We start from the raw sequence: 27,470 nt of genomic DNA, 5'->3' as shown, positions 1-27,470 counted from the left end.
TTCCTCTTCCTAAAGTAACGATCCAGTCTCCATTCTCCCAGTGGCTTATATAGTATTTCTTGTTTAACCAGTTGACAGACTTAAGATTTCAGTTTCAATCCTGTAGCATTTTGAAAAATAATATGTATAGCCCTGAGCATATGTACTCGGTGTGTGTGATACTGCTCTTGAAAAACTAAAATTGTGTGTAAGTGGTTGGCAACATCCAGTAAGAATGCAGTACCTTAAACTTGCTGTCCCAGTACATTTGCACTGAATGCCTACTCTGAATAAATATTTTCTAAACAACATGAGCTGTTTCCCTTCCAGGTATGAAATATGATAAAAACTTCCTGGTTGCTTGTCCTCTGAGTACTGTGAGAAAGCTAACACTTCTAGTACATTAATACCAAGTTGCATAATTGTTTGCATTTGCATTTTAAATAAAGTTCCTCATAGTCTTTTGGGATGGTAGATTATGCTTTTGGCCACAACATTATGCTGGTTATACTAATCAGTAAAAATCTGAGGTCTATAAAACATGATTGCCAAGACATGGAGCTTTTCTGCTCAGGACTTGTCTACAGAGTTGTTTTGCTTTGTTTTCCTTTGTTTGTATACTTTTGATGGAACTTATGCAGGCCATCCATGTGGGAGCCAGTGTGGTGTAGTGGTTAAGAGCGGTAGTCACGTAATCTGGGTAACCGGGTTCGCGTCTCCGCTCCTCCACATGCAGCTGCTGGGTGACCTTGGGCCAGTCACACTTCTTTGAAGTCTCTCAGCCCCACTCACCTCACAGAGTGTTTGTTGTGGGGGAGGAAGGGAAAGGAGAATGTTAGCCGCTTTGAGACTCCTGAAGGGGAGTGAAAGGCGGGATATCAAATCCAAACTCTTCTTCTTCTTCTACTCTGTCCATAGATTTCGCATGATCGGAACAGCTGATATTCTTCATATGAATTAATTTTGCAGCAAGGATTTATTTACACATACAAACAATCTGTATCTTTATCAAGGGGCAGCACTACAGGAAAGAGAAATATTTGAAATTATATTGGAGAACATGGCCATTTGCTTTTCAAAATAACTTTGGAAAAGGCTTTCTCCATATTTCTCTATTAATTCCCCCATATATAGTGTGAAATGTAAACTCCCCGTGACACACAATAACCCTGAGCTAAAAATCTTACTATGTGTGTTGGTCAAGTACATATGTATACAAGGCATATTGGCATGCATGTGTGATCAAAATCCAAAATCATGGAGTTAAATAACCATGGGGCAAATATTGCAGAACTATTTAAATTATTCAGACATCTTCATTTCCTCTGTAACAAGGATGGGGAACCTGTGTTATCTTCAAACTAGGGCCAGCCTCCCATGAGACACAGTGTGGCACTGAGGAAGTCACTCCAGGCAGCAAATTTGGGCCTAAGGAGCATGCCTCCACCACCTCTTCCACTGCCAGCACCATGCTAGGGCTTCCCTGGGCTACTGCCAAACAGCTGGAGGAGGGAGGGGCAGGGTGGCAGGGGTTTGCCTCAAACAGCAAAATGTATTACGACTACCCTGCCTGAAGCCCTTCTAAGTGTACAGTGGTACCTCGGGTTAAGTACTTAATTCGTTCTGGAGGTCTGTTCTTAACCTGAAACTGTTCTTAATCTGATGCACCACTTTAGCTAATGGGGCCTCCTGCTGCCGCCGCGCCGCCAGACCACAATTTCTGTTCTCATCCTGAAGCAAGGTTCTTAACCTGAAGCACTATTTCTGGGTTAGCGGAGTCTGTAACCTGAAGCGTATATAACCTGAAGTGTATGTAACCCGAGGTACCACTGTACAGGCAAGCTTTGAGAAACAGTTGAGAGAGACGGTGTCCTACATAGCACTTTGGTGTACTGTCCTCTTGACTTTCCAAGCACAGGAAGAACAGTCTTGTCATAGAATTCACATTCTGAGGCCTGGATCCATTTCAAGGACCTGACACCTGTGAGCCTCTGGTCCAATTGAGCATTATATCTGATTTCTTCCATCACCCTTCTAAAACAGATTAGGACTTTAAATCTAAAATAGTTTCCCCCCAGGGCTGTTTATGAGCTTTCAGAATAATCTGCATCTGAAAGAAGACATTTAACTTCTGTCAAAAAGAATAAGCAGTGTGAGTTTATCAGTTTTCCATTAAGCCAGAATTAAGGTTAATTTTAAAAAATACTACTTTTTATCACTTTTTAATCAATCCACAGTATTGATGTTTTTGGATAATACACACCAGCATTACAAGGGAATCCTATTTGCAGATCATACAATATTTTGCAATGGCCACTTTAGGACTACCATGAAGGCAGTTTGGAAGCTGCAGCTGGTACAAAATGTACCACTCAGTTATTTGGTGGGGGGCAATAAAGAAAACGTCCTCATTTTGTATTGGTTGTACTCACTATAGGTGTATTTCTGGGTCCAATGCAAAGTGCTGGTTAATACTTTTAAAGCCCTGAACAGCTTGGGGCCAAGTTACTTAATGGACAGCCTACGCCCAATATCTTAAGAACTGGCTCAGCCCTGCTTCACTACTTAGATTGACAAATGTGTGCAATAGGGCCTTATCAAAGGTAGATCTGCAATTATGGAATACAATTCCTGCAGAGATTAAGAAGGCCAAATTTCTTGAGCTCTTCAAGATGCCTCGAAAAACCTTTTTCCCCTTCAAAAGTTTTTGATGCTGGAGATGTGAGTGAATGTAGCTAACTGCGATGTGACTAAGTTATAATTGTGCTATGCTTGTGATTGCAATATTATTTTGTTGCTGACTGTGTTTTCAGACTTCATGAAATTTGTATTTTAAAATATAGTAAGCCATTTTATGGAGGATTTCCTCAAAGCAGAATATAAATCTCTTAAAGCGAGCAACTGTGCTCAGCACTGAATGATCAAAAAATGATGACTCTCATGAGGGAGATGCCTACCCATTGCAACCCATCCTTAGAACTGCAGTTGCGATGGGCTCTGCGGAGTTCATCCCCTGACATTGTGTTGGATGCCTTGGTGGCAGAGGATGAGAATGCTGTTCTGTTTCTTTTATACTTGGAAAGGATGCACCTCTGATTTATTACCTATGCTCCTATTCTGATCATTACCTTCTCTTGACAAGTCCATTGTGTGTGACAGGAACAAAATAATATTTTTAGACCCTGCATTTTAGAGCTTTGTCATTGGGGGCCCTAGTGAAAGAAGGAATGTGGCAGAACAACCTACTGGAGACCCAGGAGACATGTTCCTCCCTTCTCACCACTGCCTGTGGGAATTATTCTATAGGGCTCACTTTCATGGGGCTCAATTTCACCACCAAGATTCAGAGCTTATCTTAAGTTTCTTATCATGATGTTCACGAACAAGGAATTCCAAGTTTCCAACCACATCCTGTTGCTGATTATCTCTGATCATTGAAACGTCACTGTCTTTTTAGGATTTAGAATTCTACTAACAACCATCCTTGCATCTTCTATCTTGTTTCTTAAGAAACAACCAACACTTCTGGAAAAGTGGTGCACTGGTTCTTTCAACTCACTCCAAAATCATATTCACTTCTTAAACATATATATAAACTAGAACGATGTCTTCGAGAATAAAGAGGAAGTTTTCCTGTATTAATAGATCTTTTAGATAATATAGTAAATAATGCACATTAATACTGTATATCTTTGCTTGGGGATCTGTATTCCAGTCCAACCTCGAATTAGTGCTTAATCTAGGGTCAAAGTGGGTGCACATGACATTAAATTCTCCTTTGTATCCCGCACTTGAAACTGACCTCATTTTTGGAAGAAGAAAAATAGCAGACATTGTGAACAGTGTCCCTGCACTAGCTTTTCTCCACCCACCCACCCCTGTCTTGTAATATGTAGACGTCAAAGGCACCACATTAATATGGGGTGGAGTCCTTGCTGAATGCAAGCCTAAATATGATATCCATGAAGCTATATTAGGAAGACAACAGAGCTGAAATGTCTCAAGCAAAATGAGAAATGGTTATAGCATAGCTGTGTATTGACATTAAAAATTGCACATGTTTGGCAGAAGGGCGGAGGCATTGTGCAAAGTAATGTTGGCAATACGCAAATTCAAGCATTACTGGCAAATACACTCTGACCGTTCTGGTTTGCTTTCTGCAGCCACACCCACACACCCGGCACTGGCAGCTGCTTATAAACACAAAACACACACACCACTGTAGAATGCATTTGCAGTCATATATGCAATGATGCACCCTCTGGGGACAAAGAGTTGACATTATCTGCCATAGGTGTGTTCTAACTTAATATTTACATGCCATGTATCTCTTCACCTCGTAGGTGTTTCCTCTCGTTGACATTTCTGTTGAGTGCTAGTGTGGCCCTGTTGAGTAAAATACGTAGTTTGACAACTATTTCAGCTCTTTATTTTTACCTGGCATTTCTTACTTCTTCTTCTTCCTCAGGGGAGGGTTTATATATTCTTAAAGGTTTATGAAAACATTGTCTTTCTATGAGTTTTTATATTTGAATGTGCCGAACCACCATCTGAATAGTGGTTGAATTTAATGTAAAGGGGTCAGGTGTGTTTTGCCTGTACTGACTATTATTGCACAAACAGAGACCTGTCTACTCTGGAGATCCTCTCTTACCTACTTGCTTAAACAATGTCAGACTCTTGGGCATGTTCAGACCTGTGATTGAGCAGTATTAGATTTTCTTTTGTACTTACAGTCCTTGCAGTTTTGAAGTCCACACAAGCAGTCTATTCATTCAGGCTTTGAAAAGATAAGACTGCCCTCTGTAGTTGGGTAGTAGATGCTATTCTATATGGTGGTTTGGTGAAATGTCACAAGAGTGAGCAAAAGACACTTTCTCATTAAGATGGGAGTTATCATCAATTTCTCCCCCCCCCTTCGCCCCATACCCCCCCCCCAGCTGCAGTCCCCTGTGTAACATGCCATGTTGTTCCATAGGATGATCTCAGGATTTGCTGTGGGAAGGCTCAAAGAGTTGCAGTGTATATGCAGTTCTTTGGATCATAGCTTATATATCACAGTTTTTTAATTAGAAATATGCATCAATTAGTATAAAACCATGCCTTGAACAAAAACGGCCCAGAGAACAGATATTGTAACTACCTTGCCAAGTAGAAAAACAAATGCTGTGTTTTATTCATACATTATTAACAATGCACCTGCTTGGTTTTTATTGTTTTTTAATACCAAAATTACTCACAGTAATGTGCCCATCAATTTTAAATGAGGCAAGAGGGATAAGTTATTTATATTTACTTGTATTTTGCACCAATCATAAGCTTTTACTATCCATGGATTAAAATATATATAAATATGTTAAATCCTGGGGGAAATATTAAGTGAATAGGTTTATATGAAATTATCTGAATTTTTTTTGCTGATAGATGTGCAAATGATAATGGGCTTTATAAGCTGCATATCTGGCATGCACATATGACTGATATTAAAGTCCGATTTTCAGAGAGGACTGGGTTGTTGTTGTTTAAAAAAGTATATTCTGACATACATAAAGAAAGGGGGTATGTTTTCTGTTGTCTATTGTGGTGTGGATTTTTTTTAAAAAAAAACATTAATTCTCCTTACCCTAGTATGAAGGGCAGTCTGAATCTGGAATGAATTTTTGGTCATGCTAATGAAATGTGGAAAGGATATTAAGAAAGAAAGCTTTCCACCAGATGCACTACATTCAGAAGACACAACCTAACTTAACCAGTACTTTTATATTTTCCCGTCTGCCATACTTGAGACAGATTTCCTGCCTGCAGTTCTGCACACCTGTTATAAACAGACTTAACATGCTTCACAATGCTTTGTTGTGTCACATTATAAAGCACAGCTGAGGCTTAATAATATGACTTTAAAATTATCTGAAGCTGCTAACTGTGGGCATTTACATAAAGGAGCACAACTTGTCCTACCATTTGCGCTTTACTAAGCTCTCTGACATTACTATGGTTTCACTGTAAAAATATTGACTCATGACACAAGAGGAAATAGGTTAGCCAGTGCATACGTCTGCATGGTGACAATGAGGCTCTTAGAAGGATGTTGTAGATTAGAAGAAAAAATGAGGCAGGTGTCTAAAATGACAGTCTTAAACACTTGCTTTAATTTCCCAATTATATTAGTCTTTCAAATTGTTTTGAAGTGTAAAAAAAAAAAGTTTTCAGGAATAGCACCGTAACACACTGTTTCTCTGAGATGTTCAGTCAGGCTGAGTGCTACTGAGACTAGAATAACAACATCTGAAAGTCAGGTTTTCCAGTCTTGACCTGCCAGGTAAATGAGTTGTTTTATTGAACATTTACACGGTGGTGTCAGGAAAAGCCAAAGGAAGGGAGTGTACAGGGGTGGGGAGGGTTGAGCCAGCACACAACCTTGTTGGATTACTGTCAGTACTTTGAGTTCCAGGTTCTACTGCATTAATCTTTGCAAAAGTGCCAGCCTTTGGTCAGCTGTGTTGCTGTGGCAGCAAATTCTCAAAAGCATGTACTGTATGAGCGAAGCTGAAAAAAGCAGGCCCGGAACTTTATTCATTAAATGTAGTTGAAATTGACCAGTCTGTTTTACATTGTAAATTAGATTCCTTTATTATTTCATTATGTCTACAAATATGCATTCTTAAGGCCAAGTAGTCTAATGTCCTCCTCTGCAGTCCTGCCTATAGTACTTAAGTCCCATTTAAGTAGGTGGGACTTGCCCATGCATAGCTAAGGACAGGATTATGCTCAGCCTTATCCCTAACGTCATTTGCAAAACAGGTTATAAGTATTCTTGTTTTTTCAGGTGGAGGAGCTAAGGCAGAGACAGAGTGCTACTAATATGGCAGAAGAGGAAGGGCATGTATAAATTAGCCCTCCCAACCGTTTGCTGTTGTAATAGTTAATGTGGAAGGAGGACACATAAGGATGAGGGTTCAATAACCTGCTGAACCCTTATTCCTGTTGTCATAAGCAGAAGGAAGTGGTTTTGACAGACTGTGTTGCTCTTTAGTCATAGTTGCACTGCCAACCAGCTGTGGTCCATTTAGAATCTCTGTGGCACGATGCAAGAAAACGACAAAGATCGCAAGTAGAGGTTGGGCAGCAGAATGCTAGCAGGGGGACAGGTTAATAGTAATCCATCAAGAGCCACGTACCAGTGGTTGATGGGATCAGAGTCAAAGGTGGGTGGGCCACCTCTTTTCTCTGTCACCGCATTTTCTCTTTCCACCTCTGCAATTCCTTTCTTTCTCTTTTTCTGTTATTCCCTTATCTCCATTTCCCCCCTTCCTGCCACTTGCATGAAGGGCCACATGAGACCCACTCCTGACCAACTCCCACAGAAGTGTAGACTATGTTTGTTCTAAGCCAAATGGTGCACTGAAGTTGTGGACAGGGACAGCAGGCATGGTCCCACTTGCCTCTGAGTATGTTCAGATAGAGCATATAAAATCATAGAAATGTAGAGTTGGAATGGATCCCAAGGGCTATCTAGTCCAACCCGCTGCAATGCAGGAATCTCAACTAAAGATGGCCATCCAGCCTCCACTTAAAAACCTCCAAGGGAGGAGAGTCCACCACCTTCCAAGGGAGTCTGTTCCACTGTCAAACAGCTTTTACCGTCAGAAAGTTCTTTCTGTTGTTTAGTCAAAATCTCCTTTCTTGTAACTTGAAGCCATTGGTTTAGGTCCTAGCCTCCTGAGCAGGAGAAAACAAGCTTGCTCCATCCCTCAAACGTTCCTCTTAAGGCTTGATTTCCAGACCCCTAATCATCTTGGTTGCCCTCCTCCACACATTTCATCTTGTCAATATCCTTCATAAATTGTGGCACCCAGAACTGGATAAAGTACTCCAAGTGTGGTCTGACCAAGGCAGACTAGTGCAGTACTATTACATCCCTTGATCTGTGCACTATACTTCTGTACAGATTTTCTTCTTCTTCTTCTTTGCTGCTGTGTCACACTGTTGACTCATTTTAAGCTTGTGGTCTACTAAGACTCCTAGATCTTTTTCACATGTACTACTGGCAAACCAGATGCAACCCATTTTATACTTGTGCAGCTGGTTATTCTTGCCTAAGTGTAGAAGCTTGTCCCTGTTGAAATTTATTTTGTTAGTTTTGGCCCAATTCACCAATCTATTAAGGTAATATTGAATCCCGATTCTGTCTTCTGCAGCATTAGCTAGCCCTCCCAGTTTCATGTCATCTGCAAATTTGATGAGCACCCCCTCAATTCCTTCATCCATGAACAAGATGAACAACAATGAGCCCAGGACAGAACCCTTCAGCACCCCACTTGTCCTTTTTTCCAGGATGATGAGCAACCATTAGTGAGCACTCTTTGGGTTCGGTCAGAAAACCAGCTACAAATCCACCCAAGTTACCTTGTTCAACCCACATTTTACCAACTTCTCTGTAAGAATATCATAGGGGACTTTGTCAAAAGCCTTACTGAAATCAAGATACACTACGTCCATAACATTACCCTGATCCACCAAGCTTATAGCTCTATAAAAGAAAGAAATGCAATGTAATGTTTATAAGGTAGTATTGTAAAATATATTGATGTCAATTAGCAATTGTGAGTAGCTGTGGCCATGTATAATTTTACTCTAAAATTTGTTTTGCCTTTTGTGGCAAGGGCTCGAAAAAGAATATCCAGATATACTATGTACTGTTGAATGCTTCTATTTACTGTCTTTCATCATAAAAGTTACCAGAACAGGGGGGGGGGGGGAGTTAACTGCACTCCCCTTGAAGGAGCAGTGTGTAGTCTGGGCTAGTTCTTGATCCAGCTAAGTGGATGCTCAGAAGGTACCTTTTTCCAGCTATGGCTGCTGCTCCAACTTTCACCATATCTAGATCAAGATAGCCTTGCCAAAGTAACCCATGCACTAGCAACCTCCTGATTAGATTATTATAATGCATTCTACATGGGCCTGATTATGTAGCAGAAGCTGCAACAACTACAGAACACAGCCACCAATGTTGAGCAGAGCAGTTAATTGAAATATTGTAATACTGACTTTACAAGCACTGGTTGCCAATACTCCACTGAGTCCACTTCAGCTGAACACCTATCTCTTCACCTGGTATTTTGGGGGTGGCTGGTTTGTTTTGGCCAACTGTAATTGAGGAATCACTGTCTGTTGTATGTTTTGATGTGATTTGATTCAGTTTTATCTGGTTTAATTTGTCATACCATGCTTTAATCTATAAGTAGCCACGTTGGTAACATAGGGATCACAAATGATGAAGAACAGTATAAAAATTAATTAATTGTGTTTGTCAACAGGGCATGTTCTCATAGAAATTTCTATTGCACAGAAGAAACTGAATGACAGCTTAGAAGAAAGTGTAAGTAAAGACCCATGCAATATTTTAACTTCTTTTTTAATTTAAAAAAAAACCTATTTAGGAAAAAAAACCTTTGTGTGTAAACTAACCCTTTGACTACACGGTTATCCATTTACTCTTGCAGTTCAAGAAATTCCATAAAGAGATTATATCTGAGCTGGAAAAGAAGACTGAACTAGATGTAAAATACATGAATGTAAGTATATTGTTTTTCAGTGCCAGAGAAGATTAATAATTTATATGATTATCTTATCGTATGTGCTACATAGTGTTGGCAAATAGCACAAGAAATGACTTTCCCGAAGCAGATTGGGAAGGTTTTACATGTGGAGCAGAGCCCCTGTGCTTACAGCAGTTTTTATGATTTAGGGCACTAAGTTCAGTCCTTAATATCTCTGTTGATGTTTGTAGTATATCAACTTTGCCCATCTACATGTGTTGTCTTCAAGGCTGAAACGTTAAGAATTCCAAAAATACTAAATTACATTAATCCTGATTTGTACATGTAGCTATAACTAAGGTGTTTTGGGTTCCTAGATGTTATATATTCAGATTTTACCTATTTTTATATCTGATGGAGATATTAATCATTGGCAAAAATGTCTTAAAAATTAAAGAAAGGATTAAAGCTAAGATATTAACTAGTCAAAGGAAGGCTGATAATGGCATATTTATTGTTATATTATGCAATGGCTCAGTTATTAAATTTTTGTAGTGGAGAATAACTGACAGTCAGACACTATGAGTTAAAGTCAAAAAGTCAAGGGCCTGATCATGCATCTCAAGCAGCAGATTTGTGGACCTATATGAAAGTGATGCAATATTCAGAATCCTGACGTTAAGCTTTCATCTTATGAATACTTTCACATTGGTAATTGTCTTACCAAAACTATCTTGATCAAAATAAAATGAATCCCACCTTCACAGAAATAGTCTTGGATATCCTGCGGACCTATGGAAGGCATTTCAAATGTCTCCCTAGATACATTTAAGATGCAAAAATACATGAGAACAAATCCTTGATCGGCCAATTTTATTTATTTTATTAATCTGATCTGTCCTTCACTTAAAGGTCCCAGGATGGAATTACATACAGTGGTGCCTCGCAAGACGAAATTAATTCGTTCTGCGAGTTTTTTTTGTCTTGCGAATTTTTCGTCTTGTGAAGCACGGTCAAGTCGCAACTGCACCTCTTCAAGCGGTTTTAAGAAAAAGGAAACAAACTTGCAAGACGTTTTCGTCTTGCGAAGCAAGCCCATAGGGAAAATCCTTCTTGCGAAGCAACTCAAAAAACGAAAAACTCTTTCGTCTTGCGAGTTTTTCGTCTTCTGAGGCATTCGTCTTGCGAGGTACCACTGTACACTTAAAACCAAAAGATTAAACAAAAGCATTAAAGCACATAAAACCAAATGCAAATATCCAGTTACAAGTTAAAACAGCAACAAAAATCCAATTAGCGCATATATCCCTATCCCAAATCTTGGCAAAGAGGTGCTTCTTCACCTGACAGTGAAAAGGCAGCAATGTCATAGTGAGACACACCACAAAGGGGAGGTTGTTCCAAAGGCATGGAGCCACTGCAGGGGGGGAAACCGACCCATGGGTCTCCACCCTGCAAATCTCATTAGGCATGAGGAACACAAGCAAGGTTCCCCCTGCAGATCTCAAAGCCCAGGCTTCTCAGTATGGGAATATAATCTCTCAATTATTTGAATACATACACCAGCCAGTTCCTATGTGTTTTTTAAAATAACTAATTAAAATAGTAGCACCTGGACATCTGCTGGGATAAAAACAGTGGTGTTAGAAAGGGTTTCATAAATCAGGAACTTAACTACATTTGTCTTGTCTGAAAGTTCAGCAGGTGTGGGCACAGATACTGGGTAGAACAAAACTAAATCACTGGCTATCAACTTAATTTGCATGTTCTTAATAGTTTTGCTTGTACTTATCAAACAAAGATAGAATTACAAGTATGAAACATTCTTATAGCTGGATTACCTTAGCATATTGCTAGAAAAATATAAATCTGCCACAAACTGAGGACTGAATGTATAAACTGTGTGATATCTTGATGAATTTTCACAAGAAACCCATACTGAGTATGGCAGATAAGGTATTTTTGTGGCAAATGGTGGCCGGTTACAGAACTCTTGTGAATTGGCTTAAGGGCTGGATATGAGTCTCTGACTTAAACAGAATATTCTAGGATAATATTCAACTTTTATGACACAGCTGAATGACACAGGAAATTAGGTAGAGAGAAGTTTCTATTAGGAAAACCTGTTGGAGAGGATTTCATGTATTTGTATTTGGAATATAAACATTTTTAATGAACCATGTCAACAGGCATGTATCATGTGTAACATGTGAAATTATTAGATACCTGCTTTAAATGTCATTTTGAGGAAGACGTTCCATGCCAGTCAGTCAGATATTCCATTGTGTCAACCCAAGGTCACCAGAGTTCCTGAGAGCACAGGGAGATATTTGCATATATAATCAAGAGGCATTTTTAAAAGACCAGGATTATATACATTTTACTCCAAAGCAAGAAACATCAATCTCCCTCTTTTTATTTCTAAGATCCTTGGCAGGTTTAGCAACGGTTCCATGTGTTGTCTACAAGAAGATGACAGCAATACATACAGAATCTTGAACAAATACAACTCAAATTGTTTTCATTCTCAAGTTTCTTTTGAAAAACCATTTATTTATGTTTGGCTGCTGTAATGTTTTCCACGTGGAAGTTGCTGATACTAGATTGAGGAAACAAACTCCAGCACATTCTTATTCTTATTTATTTAATTTGCATACCACCCTTCATCCGTAGATCTCACGGCATAAAATACAATATAAAAACACAAAATCCATGATAAGAACAAAAAGCAAACGAACCAATAAACCTCCCTTCCCCCTCCCACAAACACACTTAAAAGGGGTATAAGATGCTAAATCAGCCAAAGGTCTGGTTGAAGAGGAACGTTTTTGCCTGGTACCCAAAGGTATATAATGAAGGCACCAGCTGAACCTCCTTGGGAAGAACATTTCACAAACAGGGAGCCACTGCAGAAACGGCCCATTCTCATGTTGCCACCCTCCAGACCTCTTGTGAGAGAGGCACACAGTCATTGTACTGCTAATTTTTCTTTTGCTACTATAGCAGAATGATACTTGTTTTATATTATTATGCTGGCATTGGTTGCATATGTATATCCTAAAGAATTTGCTTGCTGTAACAGGAGCTGAGCTTCCAACGTCATCAGCTAATTATTATATTCTAATATAAGATTTCTGAATGCTTTGATTGCAGGCTACTTTGAAGAGATACCAGAATGAACACAGAAGCAAATTGGATTCTTTGGAAAAATCTCAGGCTGAACTGAAGAAAATCCGAAGGAAAAGTCAAGGAGGAAGGAATGCAACAAAATATGAGCATAAAGAAACCGAGGTTAGTGCACTCCCCTGGTGCCTTCCCATTTCAACCTCTTGTACCACATCTAACTGTGATGAGAAGGAGGAGAATGGGAAAACCCGCCGAGTGAGTGGCTTCAGCTCATGAAATTCTAGATCCAAGCCGTTCCATTTCCAATTCAAAAACAGTCATACCTCAGAAGTCGAACGGAATCCATTCCAGAAGTCTGTTTCACTTCCAAAACATTCAGAAACCAAAGTGCAGCTTTGGATTGGCTGCAGGAAGCTCCTGCAGCCAATCAGAAGCTGTGGAAGCCCTGTCAAATGTTAGGCTTCCAAAAATAGATCGCAAATTTGGAACACTCACTTCCGGGTTTGCGGCGTTCGGGAGCCAAAACATTCGAGAACTAAGCTGTTAGAAAACCAAGGTACAACTGTATCTTAGACTTGATTAAGTTCAAAGGGTGTGATGTTCCATGTATATCTTGGAAGTATTGTGTTGATTTGCAGATGTAGCATTTAGATAAATGCATTTATAGGTGATTAATTTATTGCGAGATCAGAGAACGGCAACCACACTGTTTATTTCTGTTTGAGATTGGATTAAGACATTAAGGTTGCTTTTGGATCCGAGTTGTGTAAGAAGAATGTGTCAAGTTTTCTCTGTTGTGATCTATTATTTATTATTTTATGTAGTATTTGGAAACAGTGACTTCTCGACAGAGTGATATTCAAAGATTTATTGCTGAAGGTTGCAGAGAAGCTCTACTTGAAGAGAAAAAAAGATTCTGTTTTCTGGTTGACAAGCACTGCAGTTTTGCTCAACACATGCAGTATTACCATGTAGAGGTTAGTATGAGAGGAGATGCTAAGTTGTCAGAAAAACTTGGTTTTGTGGGGATGCTGAGGTTTCCCACAAAACAGAGTACACTCTAAAGGCATTTGTTTCTTTGATTGTGACACAAGACATTTAAATTGTTGGAAAAACTAGACCCGTAAATGAAAATTCAAGCCACAACACAGAGCCCGTGGTGGTTTATTGTTTGTGACTACATCCCTATAAAGTAAGCATGTTTCCTACAGAATTTTATTTTTATTTTCTATAGGAGATCATACATAAAGCGCTACATTTCTGTGATGGGGAAGTATATTTTTTCCAAACAAGCTATATGCAGGTGCTACAGTATGTTACAGTTCACATTGCCAATAGAATTTGGCAAGAACCTTGAACTAAAGATATCTGTACACACAGATAAGATTTTAATCTGAAAATCATATAATCTTATTTTTAACTCACTCATATTTTTTGTAGTGCTCAGAGTTACTTAACGCCAAGTTGCCTAATTGGTTAGAAACTTGCAGTGATGCTACCAAAGTGCCGGAGAAAATCATGACCATGATAGAAGAGATAAAGACCCCTGGCTCCACTCCAATATCAGGAACTCCTTTGCCTTCGCCAATGATAGAAAGAAGCAGTATGGTGAGGAATTCTCTGTTGATTACAGGCTCCTTCCTGAGAGCAACAGCTGGGTAGGGAAAAGGAGAAATGTGTTAAAATGATTCCAGGTTCCAGACATGGGGCGGTATTAAACTAAATACCGTACTTTTCGCACCATAACACTCAGTTTTTCCCCCCTAAAAGGTAAAGGGAAATGTGTGTGCGCGTTATGGAGCGAATGCAGGCAGGAGGAGCTGCTCTTGCTGGCTGTTCGGCAGCTTCTCTTCCTCTGCTTGGCTCACTGAGAAGCCGGCAACAGCTGAGCAACAGCTGAGTGTCAGGAGACAGCCTCTCTTCCTCCTGTCTGCCTGCTCTATGGCTTTTTGGCGAGGTGGGAGAAGGGAGGCAGCTCGGAAGCCAGCAAGAGCTGCACGCAGCGTGTAAAAGCCAAGGTGGGGAAAGGGAGACAGCCTCTCTTTCTCAGTGTCTGCCTGCTCTATGGCTCTCCCTTACACAAATGTAAGCGGGTCTTACTCTGCTTTCTTTACAATGAGCCGGAAGGAGGGACAAAGAGGGCATCCCCTTCCGTCCCTCCCCCAGCACCTCACCGGTAAATTCAAACAAAGCGGCTTACAAGGCTCGTGTCCCTGAGTCTCCTCCTCCTCTTTTTGCTCTGGTTCGAGGCAAGGCAGCTGCACAAATGTGAGTTCCCCCTCTCTCTCTCTTCCTTCCCTCCCTCCCTCCCTCCCTCCCTCCCTCCCTCTTCCAACTTCAAAAAATATTGGGGGGACAGCCAGGTAAGCCCCACTCACATACCACAATGGGGGGTGGGGGATGACTCCCTCAAATATTTAATGGGGGGTGAAGGCACCTAGGCCCATAGGAGTTGGCTGCTTTGCCTAGGACAAATGTGAGCTCTCCATCTCTCTTCCCTCCCTCCCTCCCTCCCTCCCTCCCTTCCTCTTCCAACTTCAATAAAATATTGGGGGGGCAGGTACAGGTAAGCCGCATCTCACAGACTGCAATGATTTCAAGACAAAGTGCATGCACACTGGTACCTTATATGAATGGCACTGCCCATCAGCATGGGGGAGGATGACTCCCTCAAATATTTAATGGGGGGTGAAGGAACCTAGGCCTATAGGAGTTGGCTGCTTTGCCTAGGACAAGTGTGAGCTCCCCCCCCTTCTTTCATCACTGTATTGGAGATACCATACATTACTGACAGTTCCTTCATTCACGTGGTTACAAAACACGGATTCACATGGATCCTCAGGATTTTTGCACTGGGTCACCCCAAATTCACCATCAGATCACATAGCATGTCCATGGCTACAGCTTGCACCCAAAAAATCACGCACCCACTGTTGCCTGGGGCCGCAGTGGTGCAAAAATGTGGTTACAAAGCACGGATCCACATGGATCCTCAGGATTTTTGCATTGGGCTACCCCAAACTCACCGTCAGATCACATGTCTGTGGCCACAGGATGAACCACAAAAATCATACATCCACTGTTTCGTTTAGAATATTTTTTTTCTTGTTTTTCTCCTCTAAAAACTATGTGCATGTTATGGTTGGGAGAGTGTTATAGAGCGAAAAATACGGTAGTTGCGAGAACCACAGAACAGATTTAGGACTCAGCTATACACCAAATGTTTTAAGTGTGTTTTAAGTGCAATATACAGTGTGACACTAGATGGCGGCGGTGAGCCTTATGGAAAATTCAATGCATTTTTAAAAATACTTAAAAACAAAGCATTTTCAGAACGGTTTTTATATGTGTGTAGATTCCACCCTAGTGGATGCAGAGGGAGAAACAAGAGAGATTTCTCCTTGCACAACAAAACAATCAGTTAGTTGAATGCTGTGTTGAATACAGCCTATGACTTCTAAAGCAGCAACTAAGTCACATTCTCAGAGCTTTATGTTCCTGCTGATGGGGGTAAATGGTATTAGAGCTCTGGTCTTCAACTGGTGGCCATATGGAAGGGTAGAGATCTAGATCTCCCCCCTCCACATGCTTTTTATCATGCCTTATACTGGATGCTATAAAGTTTTTAAACCCAGCTGCTGAAATATTGAAAGAAAAATGACAGGTTGTCTCCAACAGAGTTCTGTTCAGAATAGACCCATAGATCTATATTAGTTGTGCCAATTAATTTCAATGGATCTGCACTGAGTTGATATCCAGTGTTTTTCAACCTTCTACTCCTGTTTGCATGTGTGGACAAAATTGTTGATATATGACATTATATCATTGTACTGATGCTTAATGTTAATTTTGTGTCACTAGCTTGGAAACAATTATGATTCGCTTCATAGAAGTTCCCCCAGAGTACCCCCTGCACCCACAGGGAGAGCCTATACTAGTCCTTTAGTTGACATGTTTAACAACCCGTCAATGGCCCCAAAGGCACCTTCAGAGAGATTAAATCATTCAACAGGTAAGCATTTTGTGTGTGTGTAGGTGTGTTGAAAAGGCATATTCTTGTGAAAATGACTATTTTAGTTAATGTATTTGTTTCATAAAATGTATACACCACTTGATTGCAAAAAAACCTCCGCAAAGCAGTTTACGAAAGGTAAAACAATAAAATAATTAAAATAAATACAACCATACTTAAAAACATACAAAAGTTAAAATACAAAAACTTAACTTAATTATTACACTTAACCCCATAGTTAATTGGAAGTGAGGATAGGAAAAGTGTTCATTGTTGTTATTCAATTCCATTTTAACTTGTTTTTGTTTGATCCAGTTCTATGTTGCTGTTTTTTGTTAATCAGATCACGCAGATGATTCCAGTTTATCACGATCAACCTCTGTTGCCACAGGACTAAATATAATGAAACGGCCAAAAGTTAAAACAATATTTCCTCACACCGCTGAGAGTAACAAGACTCTACTTAGTTTTGCACAGGGAGATATCATCACACTACTTATATCTGAAGAAAGGGATGGCTGGCTGTACGGAGAACATGATGTGACTAAAGCGTAAGTTAATCCACATGTCTCCTGATTCCAAGATGAGAAGAGAGTTTTAAAGCAGTGGAGCTCCCCATCCCCCACCCTCGTTATATTGTTAATGATGCTTAAATGTTCTGGATGCTGTCAGCTGTAGGAATGCCAGACGGACCTACAGAGAAATTTTGATGCAGGAGCAGTTTTGTAATTTTAAAATCAGAATTAAGAACCCCAAGCATATTTGAAGGATCACCTGTCTCTATACATACCTGCCCTGATTTTAATATCTTCAATAGAAGGTGTACTGTAGGTCTTCAGAGTATCTGAGATGAAGACAGTAAGAGATACCAGAGAGAGGCCTAATTGGTGGTGGGAGCCCAGTTACGTATTTCTGTCCCCATGCAGGTTTGCCTGCCACTTACAGTATTGCCCTTTTGGCACCAGGCAAAGTGCATTTTTTATTTTCCAGAGCTTTTTAGCTACAGCTTCAATCCCATTGACTGCATTATGCTGCTTTTTATGCCCTTTTCATTTAAGTTTTTGCATTTACGTTTTAATGTCATTGCCCTTTTTAAATAAACCATCCTGGGAATATGATGGAAGCATCCTGCATCTCACAGTGGCACAGTAGATGCTTCCAGAAAGCCCACAATCAGGACAGGAGCTCCCTTCCCCTGCTGTTCTCCAGCAACTGGAACTCAACTGTATCCTGCCTCTGATCCTAGAGGGAGCATGGAGCGATCCTGGCGCATCTACTGCTATTGCATACAGTGCAGTTGCTTTAAAGGATACAAATTGGAGCTTCCATAAGGTGGTAATTTATTATTATGTTCCATTCTAGAAAAGGATGGTTCCCATCATCATACACAAAGCCTCTGGAAGAACCAGTGGAGGAGGCGATTCGTGTGCCAGTGCCAAGGTAATACTATTTCCCCTAGGATTTATATAGCACATTTTAACACTTTCAAGGGATGTGCTTTTAAAACAAAAGATAAGAGCAGTCTCCCTAAATATAACTATAGACTCAGCTGTACAGCTGCAAATAAAACGTTTTAAATGTATTGTAAGGTACAATATACAAATGTGACACTAGGTGGTGACAGTGAGCTATGCCAAATGCAATGTATTTTTCAAAACGTTTTTTAAAAAAGCATTTTCACAGTGTTTTTTTATATGTGAGTAGATTCCATCTATGATCTTGCTTAAACGTTATTGCTTACTTTTATACCTTTATTTATGTCCCATCTTGTCATATTTAGACCACTCTAACCAACCCTAAATAAGTAGCCCCATTGAAATTAATGGAACTACCCCATGCTACATTAGTTATTATATCTTTATCCATTGCAATTTTCTGAGCATAAACAAAGTTTTAAGGAGCACAGATGCGCAGTAGTTTTGACCCTTCAACACATTCTTCTGCCTATCATTCTTCTTGAGTTGGCTATATGTGTTGCTAGATTAGCTATACTTCACATTCCTAATTCCAAACAGAAAGACAGGGTTTCTGCCCCTCAGAAAAATATAATATACGAAGGCTCTATCTATAAAAATCATCTGCTCTAACCACAAGGAGCAAAAAGGAGATTCACAGTGAGCTGGAACTGCCCTGCTCATTGTTTCTATTAATTTTAATGGTTGGTTTTCTTCCCTTTAGCCCTGCACATATCCGAAGCATCAGCTCAGTAAACTTAGCAGAGAGAGGTACGGTTATCCTTCCCCCACCAGATTACTTGGTACCTGGACAAACAAGAGCAACTTCAGAAGCAAGGCTGGAATCTTCTAAAAGTTCTACTCTGAAAGCACCAGTAGCCAAACCAGAAAGTACCTCTCTTGTGAGTATACCTGTGAATTTGCATGCTGCCTTCTGAAGCATTGTTTAGTTTTGTGCAAATCTCAATGAACATGGAAATATGAGATTATATCCACCTCTCTTTCATATATTTGACTTCATAATAGCAACCAGTTAGTAGCATTTCTCTGGAACATGGTCTTCAAAAATATTTGGGGGAAATGCATATTGCATATTTATTTTTAATCTTCCTTGAAAGGTTTCATGTGCTTTCCTATAACAGGTTTGTTTAGAGCTAAAGCACACACAATGGGACAGATTACTTACAAGTCCTAAATGTATGTAATTCCATAGCAAATTTTCTCTTGATTCCAGATGTACATCTTTCCATCAAATTAATTGCTAGACAGGGTTCTCAGCTAGTTACTGTACCTGAATTAAATGACGAACCAGTAGGACAGAATTAAATATTCAATAGCTACAGTAACTTTAATTAGCATTTCAGGTGTCAGGTGTTTGAACTGGATAAGAGATCAAGTGGAATGCATCCTACCTTCTTGTTGATCAAATCGCATGCCACAAAAATCCTGGTATAAAATTGGAATCTGCAACATAGTCTGAGTACTCTTGTCAATATGTAGCTTTTTAAAATTAGTGACAAAAGTGTGCAATCAAAAATGTGGAAGGTATTTAAAGGCAAATGCATAGATAGGCATTTTCAAGTCACTTTTCAAAATAGATTAATCATCTATAAAACATTATTAGATTATATTCCATATTAGTCCTACGCTGAGAAGACCCACTAAAATTAATGTAAATGGCTGACTTAGATCTGTTAATTTAAATGGGTTTACTCTGAGTAAAGCTTTGTTAGATGCAACCTATTATTAATTTCATTTTTGTATCCCTCCTTTTCTCCTGAAGGAGCCCAAGAAAGCTAAGAATAACCATACAGAGTAAATCAATACAAACAATGGTTAAAACCAAAATCAGCAACTAAAGCAAAATGTAGCAGGCAGCATTTTTTTTAACTGCACTCCAGCTATGCACCAAAGGCATGAGGGAACCAATATGTTTTCAGTTGTCATCTGAAAGATGGCAATATGAGGGAGTACTGAATCTCCGCCAAGAAGAGTTCCACAAATGGGGTACTGCCACTGAGCAGGTCCTTCTTCACCATTCCTTCTGGCTTACAGCATCCAAAAACCTGATAATTATATAATGCTTTTCTCTCCGTCTTATATGCTGCTTTCCCTGCACACCCCCCCCCAAAGTGCTAGGTTGCTACCAAATCATAAATACACAGAAAATGCAGAAGACATCAAATGTACCGGTATCTGCATTCCAGTTACAAGCATAATGACTTGTGACTAGAAACAGTTCAAATAAGTACCCCAAAAACATCAGCAAATCTCTAAAGGCTTTCTTAAAAGAGGGAGACCTTGCAGGCTGAAGAAAGTTATTCTGGACCATCAAATTCCAGACTTTCGTAGTTCTCAAAACTGGGTGATCACTTTTTGTATACAGAGAGTCACACTTGCGGGGAGAAATACAAACAGCTTGAGTTGTTTCATTCCAGTTGTTGGGCATTATGTGAAAGCACATTCTCCAGAGCACATCCCATTGGGAGCAATGAGAGCCGTGCAGATCCGGAGCAGTGCTCTTACTGATACCCCATTTACTCCAGAAAGCTTGTTCAAGAGAACATCCTTGTGGATTGTGCCTACTGTTTTGTTTAACCCAGGAGGAAAAAGAGGCTGACTTTTTTCATCCTAATCAGTGCGGCTAAAGTACTTAACATTGGCTTAGTCTCTGATACAGTATAAAATAGTGGTCGTTCACCTTTTTTTGGATCACATTCTCCCGTGGTCAACCCTCCAGGGGGCAAACTGTAAATGTGGGTGTTACTAATTTAAAAAAAAGATTGTTTTATTTTATTTGGGGGGTTCTTGGAAGGGTCATATTAACCCTTTCACATTACAGAATCACAGCAGGGAACCCACAGGAATGGTCAGTAATAAGAATATATTTTTTAATGACATATGGGTGAGTGAGGGGCTTGGGTGGCCACAAAAAGACCTTTTGGCAACACAGTTTCTAACTGAGGTGCCTATAGGAGTATCAATAAACTTTTTTAAAAAAATTTTAAAAAGATAAATTTGAATTATAAGGTGTTTGAAGGGTCACAAAAAACCTTTGGCAGCAGTGAGACAATGACGTGATTCCTACTCTTACCCAGTCAGCAAGAGTTTTCACATGGCAGAAGAACAGTTAAATGTCCACTTATACTATGCTTTAGTATTACAAGAATAAGCCTCACAGTGTCTAAGGCATGTATGTTCCATACACAGTCTTTCCTCTCTGGTGCAGCAGCAAAATCAAAGCTTCTGTCTTAGTTAAACCACAGTTTGGCATGAACCCTAAACCATCACCATTCTTAATTCTGCTTAGTTGAAACAATACATTTTTGAACCAAAGTTCATGAAGCTTGTTTATTTCAATTAGCCACCATTAAGATTAATCACACTTTTTTCCAGACTTGGATGATACAGCAAGCTTCAGTTAATGTAAAACAGAAGCAAACACTTCCAAACTCCTCCTTGTGGCCATGTTGGAAGGGGTGGGGACTGTCTGAGGCTCACTGCAGCTCATTCTCCTAACACTAAACTATGGGATACTGTTAAATCTAAGCTGGCCCATATTTTGTCATGCTTTGCAGTCTTAGCTTCTTTTGAATAAAAGAAAAAGTCTTAACCATCGTGCAGTGTCAGAATTCTATATTGACTCACTTAGGTCTGCGGTCAGCTAGTGAGACTAATTTGATCAGCAAATAATCCTTTAACAGCAATTATGAGAGCAAGAGTTTTACAGATTTATTAGACTGGAGAAAGTTGCTAAGCAAGCAGTACAGGGAGTTCTTTGTGATTTGTTTGACAAGCAAAGAGGTGACTAGAGCCCAGCTAAAATACTGTATGAATTGAGCATCATTGGACTGTATTTCTTGCCATTAATTTACCCCAGTATATTCTGGAGGGACTCATCTTTGGAAAGGCATTTTATGAGGACATAGAAAAATTAACAGGCCATTCTAAGCTGTGTAACTTGAATATGGAACCAAATGCTATTGTGCAAATTAAGAGTACTGGTGGCAGGAGAGGTGGTCAGGCAGTCCCCTTGATTTTTAAAATTATATCCGCTGATTAATAAAACAACATCCATTAAATTAAAGGAACACTGAAGTAAAACAATAGAACATCATTCATTAAAACTACAGTCAAGCAACACAAGAGTTCAATTAAAATGAGCCTGTAGGAGCTGGCCCTACTACTGTCATGTGACATCAGTGGGCCTAGTTTGGGCCTGATCCGCTTGCCACACCTTCAGTTTGTAAGCTGCCTTTTATGAAAGGGCTGCAAGTGGGATCATGCCTTGCCATTCTGTTCAGCTGCTTCCCTGCCTTTCCCCCCTCTGGGGACTCAAGGTGAGTTACAGATAAGCTATGTCGATGTATATCAACATAGTCGAGTGAGTGCTGGCAGTAATTCATGTTTCATTAAATATGTCGCTTTTAGACTGCTCTCAGGTATTTTAACACTCAGAAATAATGGGATTGCTTGCAGGGAAACATATCGACATCTTCTCTTTTTTTGCATTGATTTATAGAGTTAATTTATTCTCTCTCTTTGTGTACCATAGGTTATAATAAAATGAAACCTATATTAGCATATGTTTGTGTGAGAGGATGATACATTCTGTTGAAATGGCAGGATTACTCTTCCATTGTCCTTGCTGTGACTACATTTGTAGCCTTGTGAGAGAACTGCAGTGCCACCTTCTGGGTACAGAGGGTTGTTGCACCTTAAAAGGTAAAGGAACCCCTGACCATTAAGTCCAGTTGTGGATGACTCTGGGTTTGCAGCGCTCATCTCGCTTTACTGGCCGAGGGAGCCGGCGTTTGTCCGCAGACAGCATGACTAAGCCGCTTCTGGCAAACCAGAGCAGCGCACGGAAACGCCATTTACCTTCCTGCCGGAGCGGAACCTATTTATTTACTTCCACTTTGACGTGCTTTCGAACTGCTCAGTTGGCAGGAGCAGGGACCGGGTATCAACGGGAGCTCAGTCCGTCGCAGGGATTCGAACCGCCAGCCTTCCGATCAGCAAGCCCTAGGCTCAGTGGTTTAGACCACAGTGCCTCCCGCATCCCTTATGCACATACAAAAATGGAAGTATGAAATTGGCAAGTTGAAGTCAAAAAATGTTCATGTTTTCTTAATATAGGGAGTTCATAACTGGGTAGAATGGTGTGGTAGCTGATTCATATTCAACTATTTATTGGTCTTTATATAAATTATAACTAGCCTGTTTATAAATAAAGGCCTTTAAACTCCCCTCTCCAATTTAAACAATTTATTTAATGGATTTCTTCTAACCCACCCTTTTAAGGTGTGTGCCCTAAGTTTGGGAGCCTCTCCAGAGCAGCACTCCATAACATAGAAGGGGCTACTTTTGGAAGGAATCTTCTTCCCAGGGGCAAAAAGGAACACACTTTCTGCTTGTACAAGGGAATGGTTGTCACTTGTGATTACTCAATAAGCTCACAATGATCCCTTCCCTCTCTGTGTCCAGTACTGTTATGCTGCATCTTTTGTCCTTGAGAAAAAGTGGCAAAAGGCATCCAGCCTAAACTCTGAAGAGAAGTAAAGCATAAAAAGATCTTAACAAATACATGAGTCTGAAATCTTGCTTGCTTAAGTGGTTGCTTATGCAATGCCCTGGGCAGATCAAAGCACCATAGGTCTTACACATGCCTTCATGGGAAAAGAAGGGCTGATGCAATTTGGCACCTAAAACAATGTCAAAAATATTGACACACAAGCTCCCCCTCAACACATTTCATGTATAGTCATACCTCCGTGAACGTCCAGCCCCTCGATCGTCCACTTTGGCGGACATCCGCAACAAACCCAGAAGTACCAGAACGGGTTACTTCTGGGTTTGCCGCTATGCGCAGAAGCACAAAACCACTCCACATGCATGCATAGAGCGACACTCTATTCAGCATCTCTTTCGTCGAGCATCCGAGGCTCCAGAACGGATCCTGGACGCTCGACAAGGTACCACTGTATTTCATGGAATCGTAGAGTTGGAAGGGACCGCGTGGGTCATCTAGTCCAACCCCCTGCAATGCAGGAATCTTTCGCCCAACGTGGGGCTCAAACCCACGATCCTAAGATTAAGAGGCTCATGCTCCACCAACTGTTAAGAAGCTTTTGTGCAAATATTTATTTATTAAATTTATACCCTGCCCTTCCTCCCAAGGGAGCCCGGGGCCGCAAACATATCAGTGTTGAAAACAATACCATTAAAAACAAATTATCAACGTATTTAAAACACCTGGAAACTATCACCTGCTTTCACAGCAATAATTCCAAGGTTGCCAGGAACAGCAGCTGTCAGCCGCCTAACGCCTCGGTAAACAGGAGTGTTTTAAAACTCTTCCTGAAAGGTAACAAAGAGGAAAACAAACACACCTCACCAAATATGTCATTCCAGGCACCCTAAAGCAGGCCTGCACAACAGTGTGTGGCCACACATCCTCCCAGAGGACTTGGTAAACTTGATAAATTATTTTGCAAAGATCCGCCCAGCACCCCCAAATTAAGTTTAGTCACCCCCAAATTAACTTTTATTTGGGAGGGGGAGGCCAAAGTTGTTGACCTTTTTTAAGGGGGGGCGAACTCAAAGTTGTTGAGCTTTTATTTATAGGGAAATCACTCACCTATAACAACGACCCAGCGGAAAAAAATGCTTTTGTTTCCTGACTTGTCGGGAATATTTGACGCTAGGGAGTAACAGAGCAACAAGGGTGGGGGTGCGGACTTTCGCTCCATTGCTTTTCACTGCCGCCGATGGAGAGGGACCGGTATACAGTAGGTATACATTTGGCACGCCCCCAGAATTTGGCGTGGGTGCCCTGCACCCCTTGCACCCCCGGGTAGAGATGGCCCTGCTTGTGGGCTGCTTTCAACTGGGGAAGTTGCAGGTCATACAGCTCTGCCCCAGGGAACCCACAGAACACTTGGCTTCTGACAAGTGTGTTGCTTGTTAAGGTGCTGGTCCTATTTTATGTTGTTTGGCTTCAGCAGCTAATAAGCAAATCTTCCCCAGTGAAACTGTGGTTTTAACCACAATGGCTATGGTTGAAAGATCCAGATGAAAGCCTGGTGAAATATTTACTGTGAATGTGTTTCTGCCATCCGCTTTCGCACCAATGTCAATGCAGCTTTCTTGAAAGCCTTGATCTACTGCTAACAGTCACATTGAAATGGCAGCAACAGGAGGAAGTAGTAAATAATACCCACAAACCTATCTCCTTACCTGAATAGCATATAATTCCTGGTATTAAGTGCTTCATATTATGACTTTCTTTCCATTTTCAGAAACCTGACATGAATGGCATTATAAAACCACCTTTCCTAAGGTAGGAGTTTTATTTATTTTTTTAACATAATTAAGAGCATGAACCAATGTATAAGTCTTGAAAGGGGGGAATTGGATGGCTTGGGGATGGCTCCCCCCCCCCCGCCATAGACTCTTGCGAATGATTCAGATTACCCTATTGGCTTTTCAGGAAATGAGTTGAAATTATCTAAGTTGCCGTATTGCTTCTGGAAGAGCAAACAACGACAGGTGAATTGATTCAGCAGCAAACCTCAGTCCTATAGTGCAGGCAAATGCAGTGCTAGATCTGATTCTCATGTTGTCTGCTCAGATTTTTCCTGGGTAGTATTTTATGCTGAAAGTAGAGTGGGGGCTGAAAACAGGGTAAGATTAAATAAGCAGCAGTGAGAGCTGTTATGCAGAACAATATGGGGAACTTGCTTTCTTGTTCTATGTAAATGAGCCCTCCCTGTTGACCTGTTATCAGTTCCATTTTAAGCTAAAACAAATTATAATTGAGATTCTACAATCTCAATTTATACTTCAGACAAGCAGTTATGAAAGAGAAGTGCGTGGCCAGTAATGATTTTTAAAAGTTTAACTGGGTCATCCTATTTTATTTTTACTTTATGTATTTAAGAAACTCTGTAAAGCCAGCTAGAAAGTTGCTTTGAGAACAAAGCACCAGGCTGTGGCTCAAGGTCAGCAGTGCCAGTGTGGCTAACCAGATTCCTGAACCATACATGCAATGATGCTGGTACCATGGAGCCAGTGTGGTAGTGTAGTTAGCATGTTAAACTGTGGTCAAGGAGCCCCATGTTCTAATCCCTGTTGGCTCATGAAGCTTCCTGCATTATCTTGGGAATCATTCCCTCTCAACACACTGGAGAGCCAGTGCAGTGTAGTGGTTAAGAGCGGTAGACTCCTAATCTGGTGGACTGGGTTCGCTTCCCCCCTCCTCCACATGCAGCTGCTGGGTGACCTTGGGCCAGTCACACTTCTTTGAAGTCTCTCAGCCCCACTCACCTCACAGAGTGTTTGTTGTGGGGGAGGAAGGGAAAGGAGAATGTTAGCCGCTTTGAGACTCCTTCGGGTAGTGATAAAGCGGGATATCAAATTCAAACTACTACTCCTCCTCCTCTTCTTCTTCTTCTTCTTCTCCTCCTCCTCCTCCTCCTCCTCAACCTAACCTACCCCACAGAGCTTACTTGTTGTAAGCGGGAGAGAAGGAAAGAACCAAGCCCATTGCCTTATGCTCCCCTAGCTCCTTGGAGGGGGGGCATTTGGTATAATAAACACAAATACTCAAGTGGTTTTATCACCTAGTATACATTTATGGGAGGAGAATGAAAGTTGGCCCTTAGATCATTCCTCCTTGATAAGTACCTTGTTGAGTTCCACAATAAAGCGTTACAATATACTTTCAGCATGTTTATACTGCCTTTCAGGCAAGCCTCATAAAGTGGTTTACATAAAATTATTAAGGCATCAGTGAACTGTGTTGTTCGCTTCCTTCCCAGGCTTCTCTAAATAAAATGATCACGTCGCCTCTGGCATTCTACTCCACTACCCTCAATAACTACCACCACCCTGCAATGGTCACCTGGAGAACCTTAGAATCATATCATTGCAGAGCTGGAAGCGGCCACAAGGGTCATTTAGTCCAAACGCCTGCAAAGCAGGAACCTTTTGTCCAGCGTGGGGCTGGAACCCACAATCCCGAGATTAAGTGTCTCATGCTACACTGGCTGAGCTATCCTTTCTCCCTGATGAAAAGTGGAGAGAGACAGGGCTTCTCCTTTTCTGGGTCGCAACTGAATGTGTGGTCCCCAGCTGCCATCTCTTCTTCCCAGCAGCAGGTCCAAGTGGAAAGGGCAGGGGGATTGGGCATTAGACGGCTATAATCCTCAGTCAAACCCAGGAGTTTTGACTTCTGCTGTTAAGTTTTTTAAAGCTGCAACAGGTCTTTTCTAAATGCCTGCCCCCTCACCCCCCAATTTTGTCAAAATTATAAGCTTCCCAACTACATATTTTGTATGGTTCCAAATATTGTAGTTA

The 27,470-nt window shown here is 40.7% G+C and overlaps 1 protein-coding gene across 3 annotated transcripts in view; it reads left to right on the top strand.

Moving 5' to 3' along the window:
* Window positions 1-27,470, top strand: part of BAIAP2L1 (BAR/IMD domain containing adaptor protein 2 like 1) — a 68,614-nt gene that overhangs the window by 31,537 nt on the left and 9,607 nt on the right. For all 3 annotated transcript variants that reach the window (XM_083474363.1, XM_083474362.1, XM_083474364.1), the window contains 10 exons: window positions 9,297-9,358; window positions 9,483-9,554; window positions 12,672-12,809; window positions 13,469-13,621; window positions 14,085-14,252; window positions 16,506-16,656; window positions 17,000-17,207; window positions 18,019-18,096; window positions 18,835-19,012; window positions 25,412-25,452. In XM_083474363.1, coding sequence (XP_083330489.1) covers window positions 9,297-9,358; window positions 9,483-9,554; window positions 12,672-12,809; window positions 13,469-13,621; window positions 14,085-14,252; window positions 16,506-16,656; window positions 17,000-17,207; window positions 18,019-18,096; window positions 18,835-19,012; window positions 25,412-25,452 — 1,249 coding nt within the window. The remainder of the gene's footprint in view (window positions 1-9,296; window positions 9,359-9,482; window positions 9,555-12,671; window positions 12,810-13,468; window positions 13,622-14,084; window positions 14,253-16,505; window positions 16,657-16,999; window positions 17,208-18,018; window positions 18,097-18,834; window positions 19,013-25,411; window positions 25,453-27,470) is intronic.

Source organism: Podarcis liolepis (assembly GCF_965112155.1).
Source record: "Podarcis liolepis genome assembly, chromosome: 14".
Taxonomy (NCBI): Eukaryota; Metazoa; Chordata; class Lepidosauria; order Squamata; family Lacertidae; genus Podarcis; species Podarcis liolepis.
Note: the sequence above shows the minus strand (reverse complement) of the source record. Positions and strands in the feature narration are given on the sequence as shown.